We start from the raw sequence: 17,260 nt of genomic DNA, 5'->3' as shown, positions 1-17,260 counted from the left end.
AAAGACAGAGTAAGACAGACAGATGAAGACAGAAACACGTCATCAGCAGGGAAAGAGTAGGAATGGACATTGATTAACCAAAGGATTTGGAGAGCACCAAAGGAAAGCAAGAGTGCAGACACCAAGGGGAGGTGTAGTTCCTGAATGACAGAGGAGAAGGGACCCAAGACAATTCACCTGCTAGTGGAAGTGTCACAAGAATAAAAGACAACCCAAATATTCCCAGGCAATGATGCAGCCTGATTCTGCTCTCGCAAAATCTCAAACATCGGCATGTTACTGTCACACGTAACGTCCACATGAGAACCACAGAAAGAACCCACACGAGCTAAATCACAGTGCAGGGTGAGGGAAATTCAGAGAATGAGAAAAATGAGGGGTGAAGAGAAAAGCAGGAGGAAGGGGAGAATTTCAGGCTCACTGGGGATAAGGGCAGCTGTGGACAGGCCATCCCGAGGGCAGGCTCACCGCTAACTGGTATTGCCTCCGGGTGACGGCAGCTGTATTTGCTCAGTAGGCAGATACTCCAGATGTGCTGCCAGACCACATTTTTGCTATTTACTGTTTGAAGAGGTTGCTTTTATTGGGTTTTCTCTTTCCTTTTGAGGGTGGGTTTGTGGAGCGGACTGCCCTTGGATGGCTCCTGCTGCTAATTAGGCAGCAGAGATAGGAACGATGTGCATTGTTTTAGAACAAAATCGTGGAGAAGCAATGGAAAATAAGATGAGATGATGGGAGGGGGTTGGTTAATATGAAAGGAGGACCACACTTGTTTATAACAAAGCACATGGCTTAAAAAATGCACCATCGTTCTTTTTGCTGAAGAAACCAAGCAGAAGCAGAGACTCTACAATTCAGAGAAAATAAGAAATCCTCAGTTCCACTTGTCCTCTCTGGAACGAACACCCTAGGCTGGGAGCATGGTAAAGCTGAGAAAAGATACTTCCCTCTTCCTTTCCTCCCTTTCATCCACTGCTTCTCTGATCATGAACAAACTCTTTCCTCACCTTGGGACCATCAGGACCAGGTCTTCCTGGAAATCCCTTCCGGCCAGATCGACCCTGAAATACATGTAAGAATAATAAACAGCGTGTCTGTGAACCTGTGTGGTGCAGCTTACAAGCAACAGTCCCCACGAATTCCGGGTGCTAGAGGTGGCGCAGTCCTTACAGAGGCCCAGGCAGCACAAGAGGAAAGCTCCGTGCCTCGAGTGACACCACGTTTGATGTGCCCAGATAGCTACTCCAAGGTTCAGCCCATTTCTGACCCTCCAGCTCAATTCCATTGCTAAAACATCACATCAGAAACATTATGCATGGACTATAAGAGCTTTGTTGCTGCCCTTTAGTTGATCATGTGCTGCATTCAGCTGGATTTATTCTGCTTCCAGCAGTTTTCTTCTAGCAATGCCAGCAAGGACACCAGCAGCCTGAGCATTCAAAGATGGTGCTTCCCTAGTGTTGGCCATATAAGCTTCTTATGGGCTCCATCCCTGGCATCCAGAGAGAATTTGGGAGCAGGACTGGCCTTACAGGCTGACATTCACAGCTACAGCCCAGAAAAGCAGAAATAAACCTGCAGACCAAGATGGTTTTTGTTAAGCCTTCCCTTCAAATAGAAGAACACTTCTGGTGCTGTCTTTGGCACTGGAGTAGCTGGATTTATTATGTTGCTCCAGAAAGGAATAAAAGTGGCTACCAGAATAGTAGAGGAAATGCAAGATAAAACATTTATTTTCTGACCCACCTAGAAGCTCCAGCACAGTTACCAATTTTCAAGATATTTTACTATTCTGCAATGATAATTATATACAGAACCATTACAAAACCCTGAACTGGCAAGCTCACAGATATAATATTCTTTTTGCTTCTTCTAACCGTGTTTCAGTGATATATCACTGTGTTCAGGGTGATGTAGAGGTCAAAAAGGACTCTGACTGTCTGGTCTTTTATCTTGCTTTTGTCTCTACTCATTGAAAAATATTATAAATCATGGAAGAAACATCAGGACTGGTTACAGAGATGGTTTCCAGTCAATGTGGTTTATCTTGAGGATGAACTATTTAAATGTTAGAGGGTTTTTCAAGGTCTGAGACTTTAAGCAAGTTATAAAATTAGAGCCCCACTCAACACCCTGTGCAAGACACTTCCTTGACTTTCAGCCATCCTGGCTCAAGCAGTTGGACCAAGCCCTGGACAACACAATATTTCTTAGAAGGGCAGATGACTTTCAAAACCAGGAGGTTTGAAGCTTTATGTTAATTTAACTACAATTGCATTGCAAGGTCAACAGAGCTGACAGTAACTGAGTAAATGACTGACACCTACCTCTGGACCAGGGACTCCTGGTGGTCCTATGGGTCCTTCATCTCCCTGAGGTGAAAAGAAATTAAAATAAAGTGCAAAGTAGTGACAAACTTTGGACTCACCATGTAGCAAGAATGAAAGGCCTGCAGTATGAGCAGCAGTTAAACACAGGCTGTGTGCTCAACTGCCACATTTTAACAACCGAGTCCTTCTGAATCTTAGAGCAGGCAGCTCAGCATCTCTGAGGTTTCTCACCTCCCTTTCCCATCTCAGGAAAAAAAAAAAAATCTAAAGTCAAGTCCTGCCAGTAAAGGCCATCCAAACGTTGACCAAGGTCAACACCAGTTGAGTGTGCCTATCATGGGTTGGATTTGGCCCACGGGGTACCCTGGACATGCTCACAGGACTCTGCCTCATTCGATTTGGCAGAGATACAAATGCTGTAGAGCTCTCTACTCTCTTTCTTTTTTTCTTTCTTCTTTCTTTTTTTCCGCGCCCCCCCCCCCCAAAATGGATGTTGCAAAATTTCCCACAGAACCATTTGGCGACCGTATGAAGGTTTCCCTTTTGCTTTGCAATGGGACTACACGTGCTGCAGGATGGAGCTATCTCAAAACCTCACACAGCAATTGGACTCAGTCCTCTCCCTTGGCTCTACACCAATTTCTAATGTGATAGGATCAGATCTACGGTTTCTAGGAGACCTTCAATTAAGCCTCACAAAAATTATCTCAAGTGTCTAAAACCAACTGCCAAGAGAGAAATTAAAAGCTCCCTTGGCAGCCACAGCTCTGGTTGTTCTCATGTAGGTGGTCAGCCATGGTAATGAAGTGACACGAGCTGGAGATGGGGCTGGAAGTCAGGAACCCAGCAAAATGGGCTCAGACAAACCACCCACGATATGCCACGTTTCTAAAAAAGATGTAATTCACAGCCGTGACCTACCGCCTTGGGTAAAAGCAACGGTAAAGTCACCGTGGTGTGGGCTCGTGCACATTCAAAGTCCTTCAGCACAGCTGACGTCCAACTCCATGTCCGTGTCTTCAGTCTTACTTTTACACTCACTAACTAGAGTAAATTGAAGGCAGCTTGGTCATGCCTGCCTGAACCTGGAATGCAGGGCTTCAATTCCATTTGTAAATTGCCTAGAATACTTTTTTTTCCTATTTCAGTGCAAATAAATGAGTTAATTTGCATTAATCCCATTCAGAGAGCAAGCAAAAGAGTTCCCAGAAAAAGTTAAGAATTATTAGTGCTATTAGACCGATCTGCCCATGCGTGCGTGAGGTATTATTTGCACAATGTCTCATGACTCTGGGCAAACAGCTCACGCTGGCCTATATGAGAAGAAACTCCACTGAAGTCACTGGAGTTACAAGAGGATGAACAGGGCACTCAGGCCTTCTGCTGCTGCTCCTTTGCAGCTCCGGGACAAGTAAATCAATGACAATTGTCCCTTTTCAGTGACTCCGAGTGGGATGAAGCTTCAAGTTTTCCGTGACGTGATAAGTGAAAGCTGTGAGCTCTGGGATGCTGGGGCGAACGATTATTTGCAGGAGAGCAATTTAAATTTATCTGCTCTTTTTACAAAAGGGTACTGCTCTGTGTGAGAAAGTGGAGCCTGCAGGTCTCGCAGCTGAAAGAAAACACACTTAAAGGAGGCAAAAAGCAAAAGCCAGGTCAGGGCATGCCTGGGCAAGGGGGTGTGCGGGGAAAAGGGCACTAACACCTGTTCTAGATGCGTGTGGGGGAACAGACTTTAAAACAAAAGCCAATGCAGAGTTTAGGGTCAGCAGATGCCAGCAGCGACTGGAAGCAAAGACAACAGGACTGCAACTTTGTGGAAACTCCTCTTCTGCGGGTCTCTGATCACTGAATACAAATAAGCATCTGCTTCCAGATTCAGAGGGACAGGAGGACTTCAAGTTGCAGGCACCATTTCAGCATGCATTAATCTTCAAAATTCAATGTTATTCTTTAAACCTAATCTGCTTTTGGTTTGAGGACACTCACCTCTTGTCCAGGCAGTCCTCTTGGCCCAGGTATACCTCGTGCTCCTGGCTTTCCCTGAGAAAGTGCCAAAGGAAAAGATACTCAGAAAATAGAAACATAAGCTCAGAAGGGCAATTAAAATAAGAAAGTCTCTTTCACAGCCACGGGACATCATCCAATGTCAATTTTGTTACAGAAAAAAAAAAAAGAAAAAAGAAAAAAAGAAAACCCTGCACTTGGAGGGACCTCAAGCCAAACAGACCGAGCTGAAAGGCTGGCCAGGACAATCTTTAGGAATCTCCAGGCCTTTCTCTCTCCCCCCTTCCCACTACTTTGCTTTCCCTGGCTGCTTCCCACCCCACACAGAGCTTCGGTCTCTGCTCCACTCACCTTCAGGCCTTCAGGACCATTTTCTCCTGGAGGGCCAATGTCACCTGGGAAGCCCTAAAGAAAATGAGAAATAGTCAGGGGGGGACAGCTGGACTTTTGCACCCAGCTTCAGAGGAGATTTTTAATTAAAGGCAAAGGGCCGAGACATTTGTCAAGTCACCATCCCTGTAGGCATTTAAACAAAGCGTAGATGAGGTTTTTCGGGACATGCTTTAGAGGTGGACTTGGCAGTGTTGGGTTAACGGTTGGACTTGATAATCTTAAAAGGTCCTTTCCAAGCAAAACGATTCTGTGGTTCTATGGTGTGTGGGTGACCATGTGGCTTCTACGGGGAATGAAGCAAGACACCATGAGCAGCGCTATCAGTTCAATTCAAGAGCAGCCTTTCCCAGCAGTTCCCTTTAGGTCCATCTTCTTAAAAAACTTATTGCTGTGAGGGCCTCCCTGTCATCGCACAGCTAAAAATGGCAATTTGGGGTTTTAATTAATCTTTATGAGTCAAGGCGTAATCTCACTGCTCCGAGAAACGATCTGCACGGCTCAGCGACACAGGGAAGCAGGCGAGGAATTAAGAAAGGTGCTGACATGCTCATTAGCTGCTGCCTTCAGCCAGGCAGCGACTCCTTTCCACCCACCAGCCCTTCGCTGAGGAAACAAAGAAATCTGTGGTTATTTCCAACAGCAACAAAGAGGAAGGATTACTAAGTGGCAGCACTCGACCGAGAGCCCTTCCAGATCCAGCAAAATACCAGAACTCTGATGAAGGGAAAACAGAGCATCAGTTGTGCTGGAAGTGGCTCTCTAGCATCTTACAGATGTTGTCTGGTTGCTTATGAAGGAGAAAAATGACAATGAGCTGGGGGAAGCTGATCCTGCATTTAAGGTATCACTGTGAGAATTCTTTTGGTAAGGGCAGTAAGGGTCTTTTTCTACTTGAAATGGTGCTTTGTGGGGGAAAAACAGAAAAAACTCTCCATAATATCTATGACGAAAAGTGGAAGGAAAAACTAGGTAACCACGAGACGCAGAACAGATCAGGAACCCATCCTGGTCCTCCCTACCTCATCACCACTCATGTGCCGTCATACACAAGAAGAGAATGAAGCCCCACACTGAGAAGAGGAGGGTAGGCGGAAAGATGCAAGAATCAAGAAATGAGCGTTCCGCCCCACAAAAGCAGCTGGAGAACAACTTCAAGGGCCAGAGAACAACATGGCGAGTAGCAAGACCAGTGTCCACAGAGTATGGCTGGTGGCTGGGAGACAGTCTGGGGCTCTTGCCAGGTTAGAGACAATCTTTGGGGACTGACTTTTCTCAATGAGAACAGAACAAGATGTTACATTTAGGGCTTGCACGGGAAGAAAAAGGCTTGGAATGGTAGTTGGAGATCAGGAAATCTGAGTGCAGGGTGGTCAGAGGGTACAAGATGGACAGTTCGCCCCATCTCCCACTTTGAACAAAAGTGGATCTCAATTCATTAAATAACAGTAAATCCTACAACACAGCAAAGCTCTTTCTAGAGCCCTGATGCACTGCTGTCCTAAAGCTATTCATCTGCCCATCATTAGCGAAGGCTCTGACCACAGAACACACTGGTTTTGGGCTGGTACCTGTGTCAGAGCTCAGGTCTCATGGTGAGCGGTGGCAATGGCAGCTGTGCCCCCTCTCTGTGGGGCTGGGTGCCCACATGGGAGGCAGCGTTTGGCTCTTGCTTTGGCTATGAATTAGCAACAGCTATATGCATATATGCCTCCTAATCAAAACCCTGTGTGGGCCTGTCTGTACGTGGCTCGAGAGCTAAAAACCTCCAACGGAGAAATGCGATAGACATCTCTAAATGCCACAGGGGTGTTTATCAGAGAGCTGGTTCCCAGAGGGGCCGCAACCTGCAGACATCGAATAACTACTGCTGCAGAGGCACAACGAGATGGGAAAGATGTTATCGTGTGGGTTTGCTGAAGAAAGGATGCTGCAGACATTACTGAAGAAAGGAAAGACGCGAGAAGGAGGTGGTGGGACATACCTCAGGGCCGGGTGGTCCTGGAAACCCAACTGGACCTTTGTCACCGACTTTTCCCTGCAGAAAGCAGAAAAAAAATGCAGAAAAGTGAGTTGACTCCTGGCTATCAGCTTTCCTGTTTAGAATAGCACAGCTCCACTGAGTTGTCTTTCCAGCTGGGCACTGAACCTTCAGACAGGACATGAGGAAGCAGAGGACATTTGGTTACTTACCAGGGGACCTGCTTTTCCTCGTGACCCAGGGACCCCGGGCAAACCCTGGCTGCCCTGCGAGAGAGACACACACACTTTTATCAGAAAACACAATGAAGTATCAAAAAATACCAATTCCCCAGGCTCCAGATCCAGTTTCTGCAGCAGAGAAGCACTTTCTAAGGGTTAAACTCAGCCTGCAAGGAGCTGGGACAGTTGCACTAATGTCAGTGAGATGTTTCTGCTAAAGCCAGGCTGAATTTAGCCCTGAAGAACACACTGGCTGTTGCAGTTAGTCGTGGCTCAGAGCCACATATGCCCCAGCGCAGTCCTAAGAACGGAATTAGCCAGCTGAAGTGAGTATCATGTTGTAGTCACAGGGGAAAAGTCATTTGCTTAGAAGTTATTTACAGTGTTAAGTGCTTCACTGGGTCGGGGTTTGAGTTGCTGCACTGGGCAGGCAAAATCTCTGAGTCTGCAGCTGCCGGACCACACACATTCACACCCATCCCCACCAATGCCACCCATCGCTTCCAACTTCTGCATGAAGATACAGCTCCTTTTACAGAAAGACCCCAGTAGAACTGCTTTTATTATGAGTAACAACGAAATCCATATATTGACATGAACTTTAGAAAGGCACAGTGTGCCCCAATGAGAATTATCTGAGCAGGGGAACCTGACAGCGGGATGCAGCTACTTCCAGCTCACCATGGCTTAAGATGAGCTGAGAAAGCTGGTGGCCACACATACTGCTATGTAAGGGGAAAAAAAAAAAAAAAGATGGAGAAAAGAAAAACAATTACCTTGTCTCCTTGGAAGCCGATATCTCCTGGAACACCTGCTGCTCCCTGATCACCCTGGATACACATCACCAGAGAGTTAAAATAGGCACCAGCAACAGCCAAAACGACCAGGTAGACGCTACCAGCGCATCGTACAGCAAAAGCCTCATCACTAGCTCCATTCAAAACTGAACTGCTGGCAAAGCGCAGATCATATTAACTGTAACGACAATCCTGAAAAAGGTATGTATTTCCCAATGTTGATTCTAAAGGGAGAAATGAAACTGCAGGAGAGAGAAAAATATGAATTCCCAAGCATTGTGCTTCTATAGAAGCTGCAGGGAGAGAGACTTCATTCCTCTGGGTAACAGCAACCGTGAAGGTGGTGAAGTGTTAAAATTCAGCTGAACAGAAGAGCTAGTTCAGTTTTCAATGAATGGACCTTTTCTCTCAGAAGGCTCTATAGAAAAGAAAACAATACTCGGGGCTCCTGTGAGTGCATCCTAGTGCTGGCATCAAAGATCTATCTTCTTCTATAAGAAAACAAAAGTAACTTCTAGTTATTCTTCAGTATCATCTCATTGCCAACATCTAGGCTGAGATTCTCAGGGAGGGGTAGGTTGGTGTTCATTGCGATGGGGATCCCATCGTTGAGCACACCATCACTGACAATATTTCCTAGCCAAATTATTTTTCTCCCCCTTTTTGGATCATCCTAACAGATTCTGACACTCTGGTTAGAAATAAGCATCCCTGAAGGTTTTCTTAGGAGTACTGGGTTATCTTGTATTGCCTCTCAGCCCTGCTGTCAGGACCAGCTGACCTCCTGATGTCCCTTCCAACCTCATTTATTTAGTGATTTACTTAAACAAAGGATGAGTCAATGACGGGGCAGAGAAAGGAAAATTCTACTTGGAAGGCCAAAGGAGGAACGGCTATAAAAACTTGGTACACTGACGAGACCCAACAGAAATAACTGTGAGAGGAACTCTGTCCCGTGCACAGCACATCCCTCTAAACTTGGCTGCCTAGGAAGGAAACAAACCATTTGAGAGCAGAGAATTACATGTTTAAACATAGTCCACATGGAGCACATATGGACTCCTGCAACAGAGCCAAAGTCTACAAAGAGATGACAGAGGACATCTTCTACTCAAACAAAACCCACCCACTTGTTATCAGGGAGCTGAAATAATTCTAACTACTTCAGAAACGTGCAGGGGATAATGTAATTGTGAATGGTTAAGGCTTGAGTTGGGAAAGACTTTTTGGAGACAGCTTTTTCAGAAGACAGACAATGAAGAACTATGCAGATTCAATGATGGAAACATTTCATGGATTCATGCTAAATTTGCTTAAATATTTTGGTAAATGTTCCCAGAACATTTCGCTGAACCATCTTCAAAACAAGTCTTTTATATAGCGAAATTGGAATGTTGCTCTTAAAAAAAGCTAAATGAATTTTATTAATTTGGTTTTTAACCTAAAATATTTTAATTGGAGTCAAATAACCAACTTTAACTTTTTGCTGCATCTAAACTATTTTCCACCTTTTTTTTTTTCTTTTTTTCTTTTTTGGGCAATGCAAGCAAATGAAAAAAAAAATAGGGTATTTACACATTTTCAGTTCAGATGAACCCCAAGTATTAGATACAATAGAGACCCAGCTCATTTCCAGCCATTGTCAGATTTCTCTCATCTTCTCTGAATTTTCTACTTGTTTTATCTAGTCCAAGGCTTAAAACACTGAAATCGGCAGGCTTTAGCACCTTTGCTGAGGGTCAAAAAAAAAAAAAAATTAGCAGTTTTCTACCCAGACAATTTAAGTGGCCACTGAATTAGTGTTTTGGAAGAAATACTTGGACATTAAGAAACGCCTACTGAGAAACGGGGATTAGAGAGGGTAAGAAGGAAGCGGGAAAGACAAAACACATCTCTTATCTTTAGCTGGGGTCCATGCAACATGTTCACATGCTATGGCAATAGCACAGCAAAATGTCATGTCATGAATGATCCATCTGCAATGGTCATTAATTAATATCTTAACCCCAAAAATGAGGACCAGGGCATCCCCTTTCACCTGCCTTGAGCGCAGTCAATCTGGAACTGTGACTCAGGGTGAGTGTCCTTAACGTGAGGGAAAAAATGAGGAGGAAAGAGGCCAGGAATGTTTATTATTAAAAAAAAAGAAGTGATGCCAAGATGATGAAAAGGGGCTGTAAGGACTTTGCTCATGAGGAGGGGGAGGGAAGTAAAATCTGAAATTACAAACAGAATCTGCCCACGGGATATTGCCTACGTTTCGTGTTTCACCTATAAAAACAAATGCAGCTTCAGGGACCCGATACTGTATGGAAAGGGGATTACGAGGGAAGTGACAGCTTTGCAGGAGCAAGGCGGGTTTGCTGTCTGTAGGACGCAGAGGAGACCTCTGTGCAAAAAACCTAATTTTGCTCGAGTGGACATATCTTTTTGCAAGACTTTCTGCTTGGCAATATAAGGGGAGCTAGCGCTGCAAAACTCCTAGAGGTATTTAACTGAGCCGTGTCCTTCACAAGGTACAGATGTCCTGATTCACACAACTCCTTACGTGAACAACCAGCTGGGATTTCCACCTCCTCCAACTTTCCTCTGTACTCCTCACACCACGTGGTCTTCGAGACCACTCTTCATTTCGGGGTTATACAGTAATTCCACTTCTCTGTATAAAAGCAGGTACGACCCTCCCTGCCCCCACGCAAGCATACAAATGAATGCTTAGACAGTTGGCAGAGGGCAGCTCAATCCCTATGGAAAACCATGTGTTTTCAATAGATTTCTGAGCCCTGTTTGTGAGCTGGAGTGTAAACAGGACTCCCGGACTCCAACACAGTTTTCTGCTGTATGGGTTGAGCATTGGCTCTGCAGGAAAGCAGCACCAGCTTGGAAATCTGAAATAATTTGCTCTTCAGAGGAGCTCAGGGACCTTGTATGCTGACAAAGTGGTACAGTGGGATGGGGGTACCTGAGCCACAGCAACGTGCAGGCTGCTGCACAGTGGCTGGACTGGCATTTTCAACTAGTCAGCTACATTCTCCCTGTAACTGCATCTTCAACAGCCAGCAGAGATGGGAACTCTGTCACTTGGGAGGTGACCAAGCCATGAATAAGGATCTCTGGAGAGGCAGACTGCACACAACTGTGGTCTGGAAACGTTTCAAGAATGGCAAGAGGCAAACTTTCAGACCGACAGATATCGAGAATAAATACAAGATTCAGAAAGGTTGCTCATGTTTCTGGTCGTAGCAGTGAAACAGTTTTGTCTGAAGAAGACGATGAAGGGTTATAATGAAGTCAGAATCTAATGGACAGAAAGAATAGTAGGTAACCAGAGAAAGCCTTTAAATAAGATATCACAGCCTGAAAATAGCAATAGTAGCAGAAACTAACAGTGACACGACTGGTGGGAGATTACAGAAGGGATCCTGCGACACAAGTCAATCCCTCAGCTCCAGGCAGGGACCTACCCATGACCCAAGCCCAACCAGAGATCTTGCCTCTACATTTGTACATGTGGGATTTCCTTAAGTCAGATCTTCCTAAGATGAGCTTCTATTAAAAAGCATGTGACAAAACCAAGAGTGGCACAGAAAGATTTATGATGCAGCTTCTTAATAAAGGCTGCAATGGAAAACTTTTTCATTGAAACGAGGCAGGTGGCCAGAGAAAAGCTGATCCCAGCAAGGACAGGGTCCAAAAGGCCAGGGTGCAATTCCCACCTCCAGCAACCTCCTCCTCGGTCACTTCTGCCACTCAGAGCTCACACATAACGTGAACGGCATAAAAGTCCCCTCCTTCTACTCCATGTGTGTTTAGACCACGAGCTCTTTGAAGGTAGATTTTTTTTCCCTTGCTGCAAAATGAGCAAAACCAGCAAGACCAGATATAATTTATATTTCTCAGTCCTACCAGAGCATAAACAATTAAACCACAAATGTAAACAAGCTGTAAGAAGGGATGAGTGTTTTTGCTCATGTTGCCCGAATCAGAGTGAGAGAAAATAAGTAGGCTTAAAGGTGCCATTCACTAAAGAAACATGGGAGTCAATAAATGCAACAGCCTTTTGATCAGGTGGAGAAGGGATGTATTATAAACTGGGCCAACTAGCTGAACAGCGAGACCGACAAATCAGAAAACCAAATAACTGAAAAAACCACAAAGCTGTTTCAGGCCAAATCTTCTCCCAAGTGTAAGGAGAGCTTGATGAACTTCATCTCTACTCATGCAAACAGCTACAGCAAACTCGGATGCTTCGGCTAAAAACCACAATACCAGAGTTGCGTGACTTCACCTGGGTAGATGAGAATTGTGGTCATCAACGCTTAAGTAGGTTTGATTTTCCTTTTGCCTTGTATTTCCCAGCCATTTGGCTGTGGGATGGCTGGAAAGAACATGCACAATCTGTTTGGAAGCTCCCTCTGACTCTGAAATCATCGTTGGTCTGATCTGAGTGTTTGATAGCACCCATGATGTTCACACTAAAGCCAACTCATTAGGGACAGAGGAGGCTTGAGCAGGAGGGATGGTTTGTCAGTCTTAGGTTAGGAAAGGGCTGTAATGAAAGCCAGGAGGGAAATCTGTCCTGTCCAAGGAAAATGCAGTGGGAGAGGTAGTGAGGGAGGGAGACAAAAGGTTTCCTGCACGTCAGGAGAGAGGCTGCAAGGCTGAGCATGGGATTATTGGGGGAAGATGGATAATTCTGCACTTGGAAGTATTGTAAGGATAACTCTAGGGAGAGCTGCAAACCATTTGGTTACTGTGAAAGCAGTGGCTGGAGAAATACTGGGGATAAACAGAGCAGTCTGTGTAAAGTGACAGAGACTATTATAGAATGTCCAGGAAGGTTAATTTTGCTAAATAATGGTTTAAATGTTGGTGATTCTGAAGACACTCCACCATTTCTTCTAAGGAGCAGACAGAAGAGTCTGTGGGCTCTGGGAATTGGTGTTGAGTCAAGAAACCAGCTACAATTTCTTAAGCTTGTCCTAAAGAAAAAGTCCTCTTGCCCTGTCCTATCTCCTTGCAAAAGTGAAAAGGCAGTGCAAGACTGGAATGGAAACTGCAGACACAGGAGCCCTGGCAAAGAGCTGCTATAATATAAGGAGAGTGGAATCAACTGGCTTGACGCTACTTCCCCCAAGTGCAGTTTTGGGCTGCTAAATCATTCTCTAAAAGCAAACATCTAACAAGAGAATAAAACATCAGACAAGAGGAGGACAATACATTTAATGGTCATTTTCCATTGCCCTCCTGAGCAATCAGAGCCAACAGTAAATGACTGCACCTCCCACTCTTTCAGACTAAATAAGCCCTATAGTCCAATATCTGTAGGAGGATGGTTCTCACGACAGTGAGACATTTACACACACAGCTTCATGCTGATGTAGCTCAAGCTGCGTGTTTTTGTGCCAGCAGCACTAAATCATTGCAATCAATGCCCAGCTCCGTTTTCCTTTTTCTAAAGTGATTTATATCAGTTTGGCATATGGCAATTTCCCCTCTCTGAACAGGAGCAGAGGTACCGAACACAGAGCAGTTTTTCCTGGGAATCCAGCTGGTTTTCTTGATCCAGTGAGTTGTGCTGCTTTGTTATATCATGTGTTTCCCCCAAATGCATTAATGCAAACCCACTGTCAGTGTTGTTAGGTTTTCATCCCCCTCCTCAACCCATCATGTAATCAATACAAAACCATAAAAGCCCGGCGAAACACCAGATAATCTGACAGGTAACATCATCATCAGTGGGAAACAGAAGATCCAAAGAGGAGCTGAGCATAACTGATCTGCACTAGAGCTCTGTGGAAAAGGAGATGGGGCAGGTATCATAAAAGAAAGAAAAATCAAAACTGGAGTGTCAAGAAAGGAGGGAGGATGGGAGCAAAGAGACATCCAGAGTGGAACCAGTACCATGGTGCTGAGTAAGGAAGAGAAGCTGGAAAGGGGTTTTCACATGCAAAATTAAAACACAGTGCAATAAGGGAGTATTCAGATCACCTTATCACCTTTCAGTCCATGTTCTCCAGGGTTTCCCATCAGCCCCTGAAACAAAAGAAAGTCCAGAGTGAGACTGAGCCACCATGAAGACTTGCTCAGGTCTATGACATTGATGTCCCTGATGGGGCTGGTGGGTCCGACCCACAGCACCGGTCAGTCACAGCCCCGAGTTCAAATGACAACCTGCTCCCAAAGCGTGCTCCTTCACACATTCTTTAAATATCCTTTGTGGGCTGGAGGCACTCGGATTCCCTGGTGACTTATACCTACTGTAGACCACCGGTGAGATGTTGTGCTCGACAGTCCTGTGGCTGGCTCGATGGACAAGCATCCCACCACCCCTCCTTTCTCTCAGAACCATCACTGTCACCCACAGGAGGAACAGAATAATCCTCAGCCCTGCCATGGAAGCACAAGAGCTCATGCAGCTCAGTTGTTCTCTCACCTTTAAGCCTTTTGGTCCTGGATAGCCTATCGGTCCAACAGAGCCCATGTCACCCTAGTAAGAGAAAGAAAATTACTCAGGTCATGAGGTACAAAACCAACAGAGAGCTGTATGGGGTGTGAAATCCCTCTCCTATCTGGTCCCTCAGTATCCCTCAATTTATAGGAACTGCACCACTGATTTCAGCAGAAGCAGCATCCTGGCATGAGCCAAGAGACTTTTAATGTATAGACAGTCTGTACATAAAATCAGCGCAGGTGTTTGCCTCGCAGGCACGGGAGGGAAGAAGAGCAGCTCCTATTGGCATCCTGCTGTCTCCACAAAGAAAAGAGCCCAAAGCAGCTTGACAGTAACCACCAGAGATGTGATCTGTCCCCCACGATCAGCTCACCCGGCCCCACCGTGCTGCTGTCCCTGTGCATGGCCATGGGACAGAGCGTGCTGGATGTCGGGAGAACGTGGGAGCATCCTGTGCCACAGGAGGTATGGGGGTCAGGGAGTGTGGTCAGACTCCTGGATTCACTTAAAAATCAGATAAGGAACTCAGGCTAATAAATTAAGGGCGAAATAATGGAAAATTCGTTAAGAAACAACTGTGAAGTCTGCAACTGTGGAGCTGAGAACATTTTTTCGTACATTCCTCCTAACTTTTGAATGGATTCATCGCCGTTTTCTACTATTTATGACACTAAAATATCGAGCTGGTTTAAGACAATCCCGGAGCATGTTTATTCTTGGTGAAGTTACTAATGTTCTTGGAAAGAATCTACCACAGTATTCCTAAGTTCTCTGGAGGGAGTCTGAGCGTGCACTAAAAAGGACAGACAGCAAACAGCAAAAGAGGCAAGAGTCAAGAAATTTCGATTGTTACTGAGCTCTGACATCTAGAAGAGATATGGGGAGGAAAGAGGAGGAACAGGAAGGAGGTGAGGACAGAGGTGTCTTATCAGCGTGGCTATCCTGCTGCAGCAAGAAGTCAGCGCAGCATCATGGATTGGGGTTTGGAGGAGAAGCTGCAGCCTGGGAGGACACTGGAGCTCAGGGCCGCTGTGTGCGTACGTATAAAAGAGCCTTCAGAGCCCAGCATTCAACCAGGCTTTGGCTGCTTTCTGCCCATGAAGGGAGGCAGTGATACAGCGCACCGGCCTTGCCTGCCATGCGTAAATAAACAGGGACGGCTCTGCTGAAGGAGCGCGTCTCTGGTTGGCAGCCACGGGCCTGCAGCCACACTGGGAGCACTGGGAGCACTGGGCCGCAGCCGCCGAACAGATCCCCTTTTCATACTTCCCAGCATAAAGGCTTCTTGTAGAAACACGTTGACTTAAAGCTTTGCCCATATAGTTAATTAGGAGAGCAAGAGGCTTTAGTTACATCTAATTCTGCTCTTCAGCCTCTCTTAAACAGCAAACCCAAACACTTGCAGGGTACGGGGAGGCAGCGGAGCCCGGCCGGTCCCCAGGGGTGGCTGCACTGGGAAGGAAACGACTGAACAGGGACCAGCCCGGAGCAAACACCCAGCACCTGCTGCACCCGGAATTTGCCCCAGTCCCCCATCTGCAACATGGGTACGCTTGTTCCACCATATCCTCTGTTTTTCCCCACGGAGTCTGTGATTTCTGGGTTTGGTGCTCTCTGTTTGTGCAACACCTATATGGCAATCGAGGCCTTGATCTCAGCTGACATACTCGCTCCTTTAATTTAAGCTATGGAAGGGCAAAATAGGAAGGTTTTTAAGCGTTCATTGCAAGCGAAGTTTTCATGGATTATCATAGCCAAGGAGGAATCATTTTAAAAGAATGCGTACCACTTTTTGTGCATGGAGCAAAATAACTTAAAACAATTACTGAGACTGAAAAATAACCCATATTATGTTCAGCTGGGCATCCACTAACCCCCAGCACAGCCGCCAGGGGATGAGTTGCCAGCCATCCTTACAGCCATTTATGTCCTGCTGGGGAAAAGAGTTATAAACGGTGGAATTTGGCTGTGTACATAATTACCTGGATTAGCAATGGGACGGTGAGAGAGCACGTACAATTCCTGTATATTCAGAGGACAAGCAGATCCTGCCCACAACCTCTCCAGTGAACAAGAACTGTGTATCCTTAGGTTACGGCTTACAAGGACTTGCTTTTTAAAAGACAACAGATCCTGGTGTGAAGTGAATATTGCATCTTTAAAGAAATACCCTGATAAATGTTGTCAAAAGGGTGACTTATCTAGGAAACAAACCTTTAATCTGTTTCCTTTTGCTTAGAAAGGGTTTGCCGTCCTCCACCTCCCACTCTACCAGGCAACCTCCTCTCTCCTCAGACATCACGCCTCCCCCATGCAAACAGTCGTCCCGTTCACTGCCACAGGAAGACGAAAATCTGCGTGTAGTTATGCAGGCTGAAAGGGTTAAAGCCCCGAGAAGCCAGATCTCCATTTGTTTTTATACTTACAATGAGTCCAAGGACTCCAGGAGGACCTGGGGCTCCCAATTCTCCCTAAAAGGAAAGACAAACCGATGTGGTTACGGACACTTTGTAGACAAACAGAGGCTGAAAGGCAGCTCAGTGTTTCAGGAACTTGAGGGAAGGGAAAAGGCCGTCCCTCTCCCTTCCGTCCCCCCCACAGCCCCTTCCCCAGCCAAACTGATCGAGAGCTTCCATCTTCGCCAGCGCAGCCTCTCCAGACACAGGGCTGCTTGTTGTTCTGCAGTTGTTTGCTGACTTCCCCTCCCAGGAGCAGCCTGGAGAAAAGAAGCATTTAACTGTGCGGGCAGGGGGGCGGGTGGGAGCCTGCCCAGGTGAGATGGAGGCAGGGACAGCGACAGGGACAAGGGCAGGGACCAGGGACAGCAAAGCTAAGGTGGGAAGGAGAGGCAAGCTGTTGCTCTTCATCGGAAAACATGATTTTTTTTAATTTTTTTTTTTTTTTTTTTGAGTGGTTAAGAAATGATAAAACTCATGAGAAAAGGAGTATTTGGATGGAAATTAAACTAGGTAATTTAGGGAAAGGGTATGGCAGCTTCTGGTGCTGGCTGATGGGCCCTGGGAGCGTGTTTGGCAGCTCTGAGGCTGCTCCTCCTGTGTCTAAGAGCTGGTTTAAGGTGG

The 17,260-nt window shown here is 45.9% G+C and overlaps 1 protein-coding gene across 1 annotated transcript in view; it reads right to left on the bottom strand.

Moving 5' to 3' along the window:
• The window catches only part of COL27A1 (collagen type XXVII alpha 1 chain), a 147,303-nt gene that overhangs the window by 66,806 nt on the left and 63,237 nt on the right, over positions 1-17,260 (bottom strand). The window contains exons 14-23 of the mRNA XM_065648239.1: positions 16,607-16,651; positions 14,163-14,216; positions 13,718-13,762; positions 7,706-7,759; positions 6,921-6,974; positions 6,712-6,765; positions 4,689-4,742; positions 4,320-4,373; positions 2,328-2,372; positions 1,008-1,061 (exon numbers count right to left, since the gene is read on the bottom strand). Coding sequence (XP_065504311.1) covers positions 1,008-1,061; positions 2,328-2,372; positions 4,320-4,373; positions 4,689-4,742; positions 6,712-6,765; positions 6,921-6,974; positions 7,706-7,759; positions 13,718-13,762; positions 14,163-14,216; positions 16,607-16,651 — 513 coding nt within the window. The remainder of the gene's footprint in view (positions 1-1,007; positions 1,062-2,327; positions 2,373-4,319; positions 4,374-4,688; positions 4,743-6,711; positions 6,766-6,920; positions 6,975-7,705; positions 7,760-13,717; positions 13,763-14,162; positions 14,217-16,606; positions 16,652-17,260) is intronic.

Source organism: Caloenas nicobarica, chromosome 19, assembly GCF_036013445.1.
Source record: "Caloenas nicobarica isolate bCalNic1 chromosome 19, bCalNic1.hap1, whole genome shotgun sequence".
Classification (NCBI taxonomy): Eukaryota; Metazoa; Chordata; class Aves; order Columbiformes; family Columbidae; genus Caloenas; species Caloenas nicobarica.
Note: the sequence above shows the minus strand (reverse complement) of the source record. Positions and strands in the feature narration are given on the sequence as shown.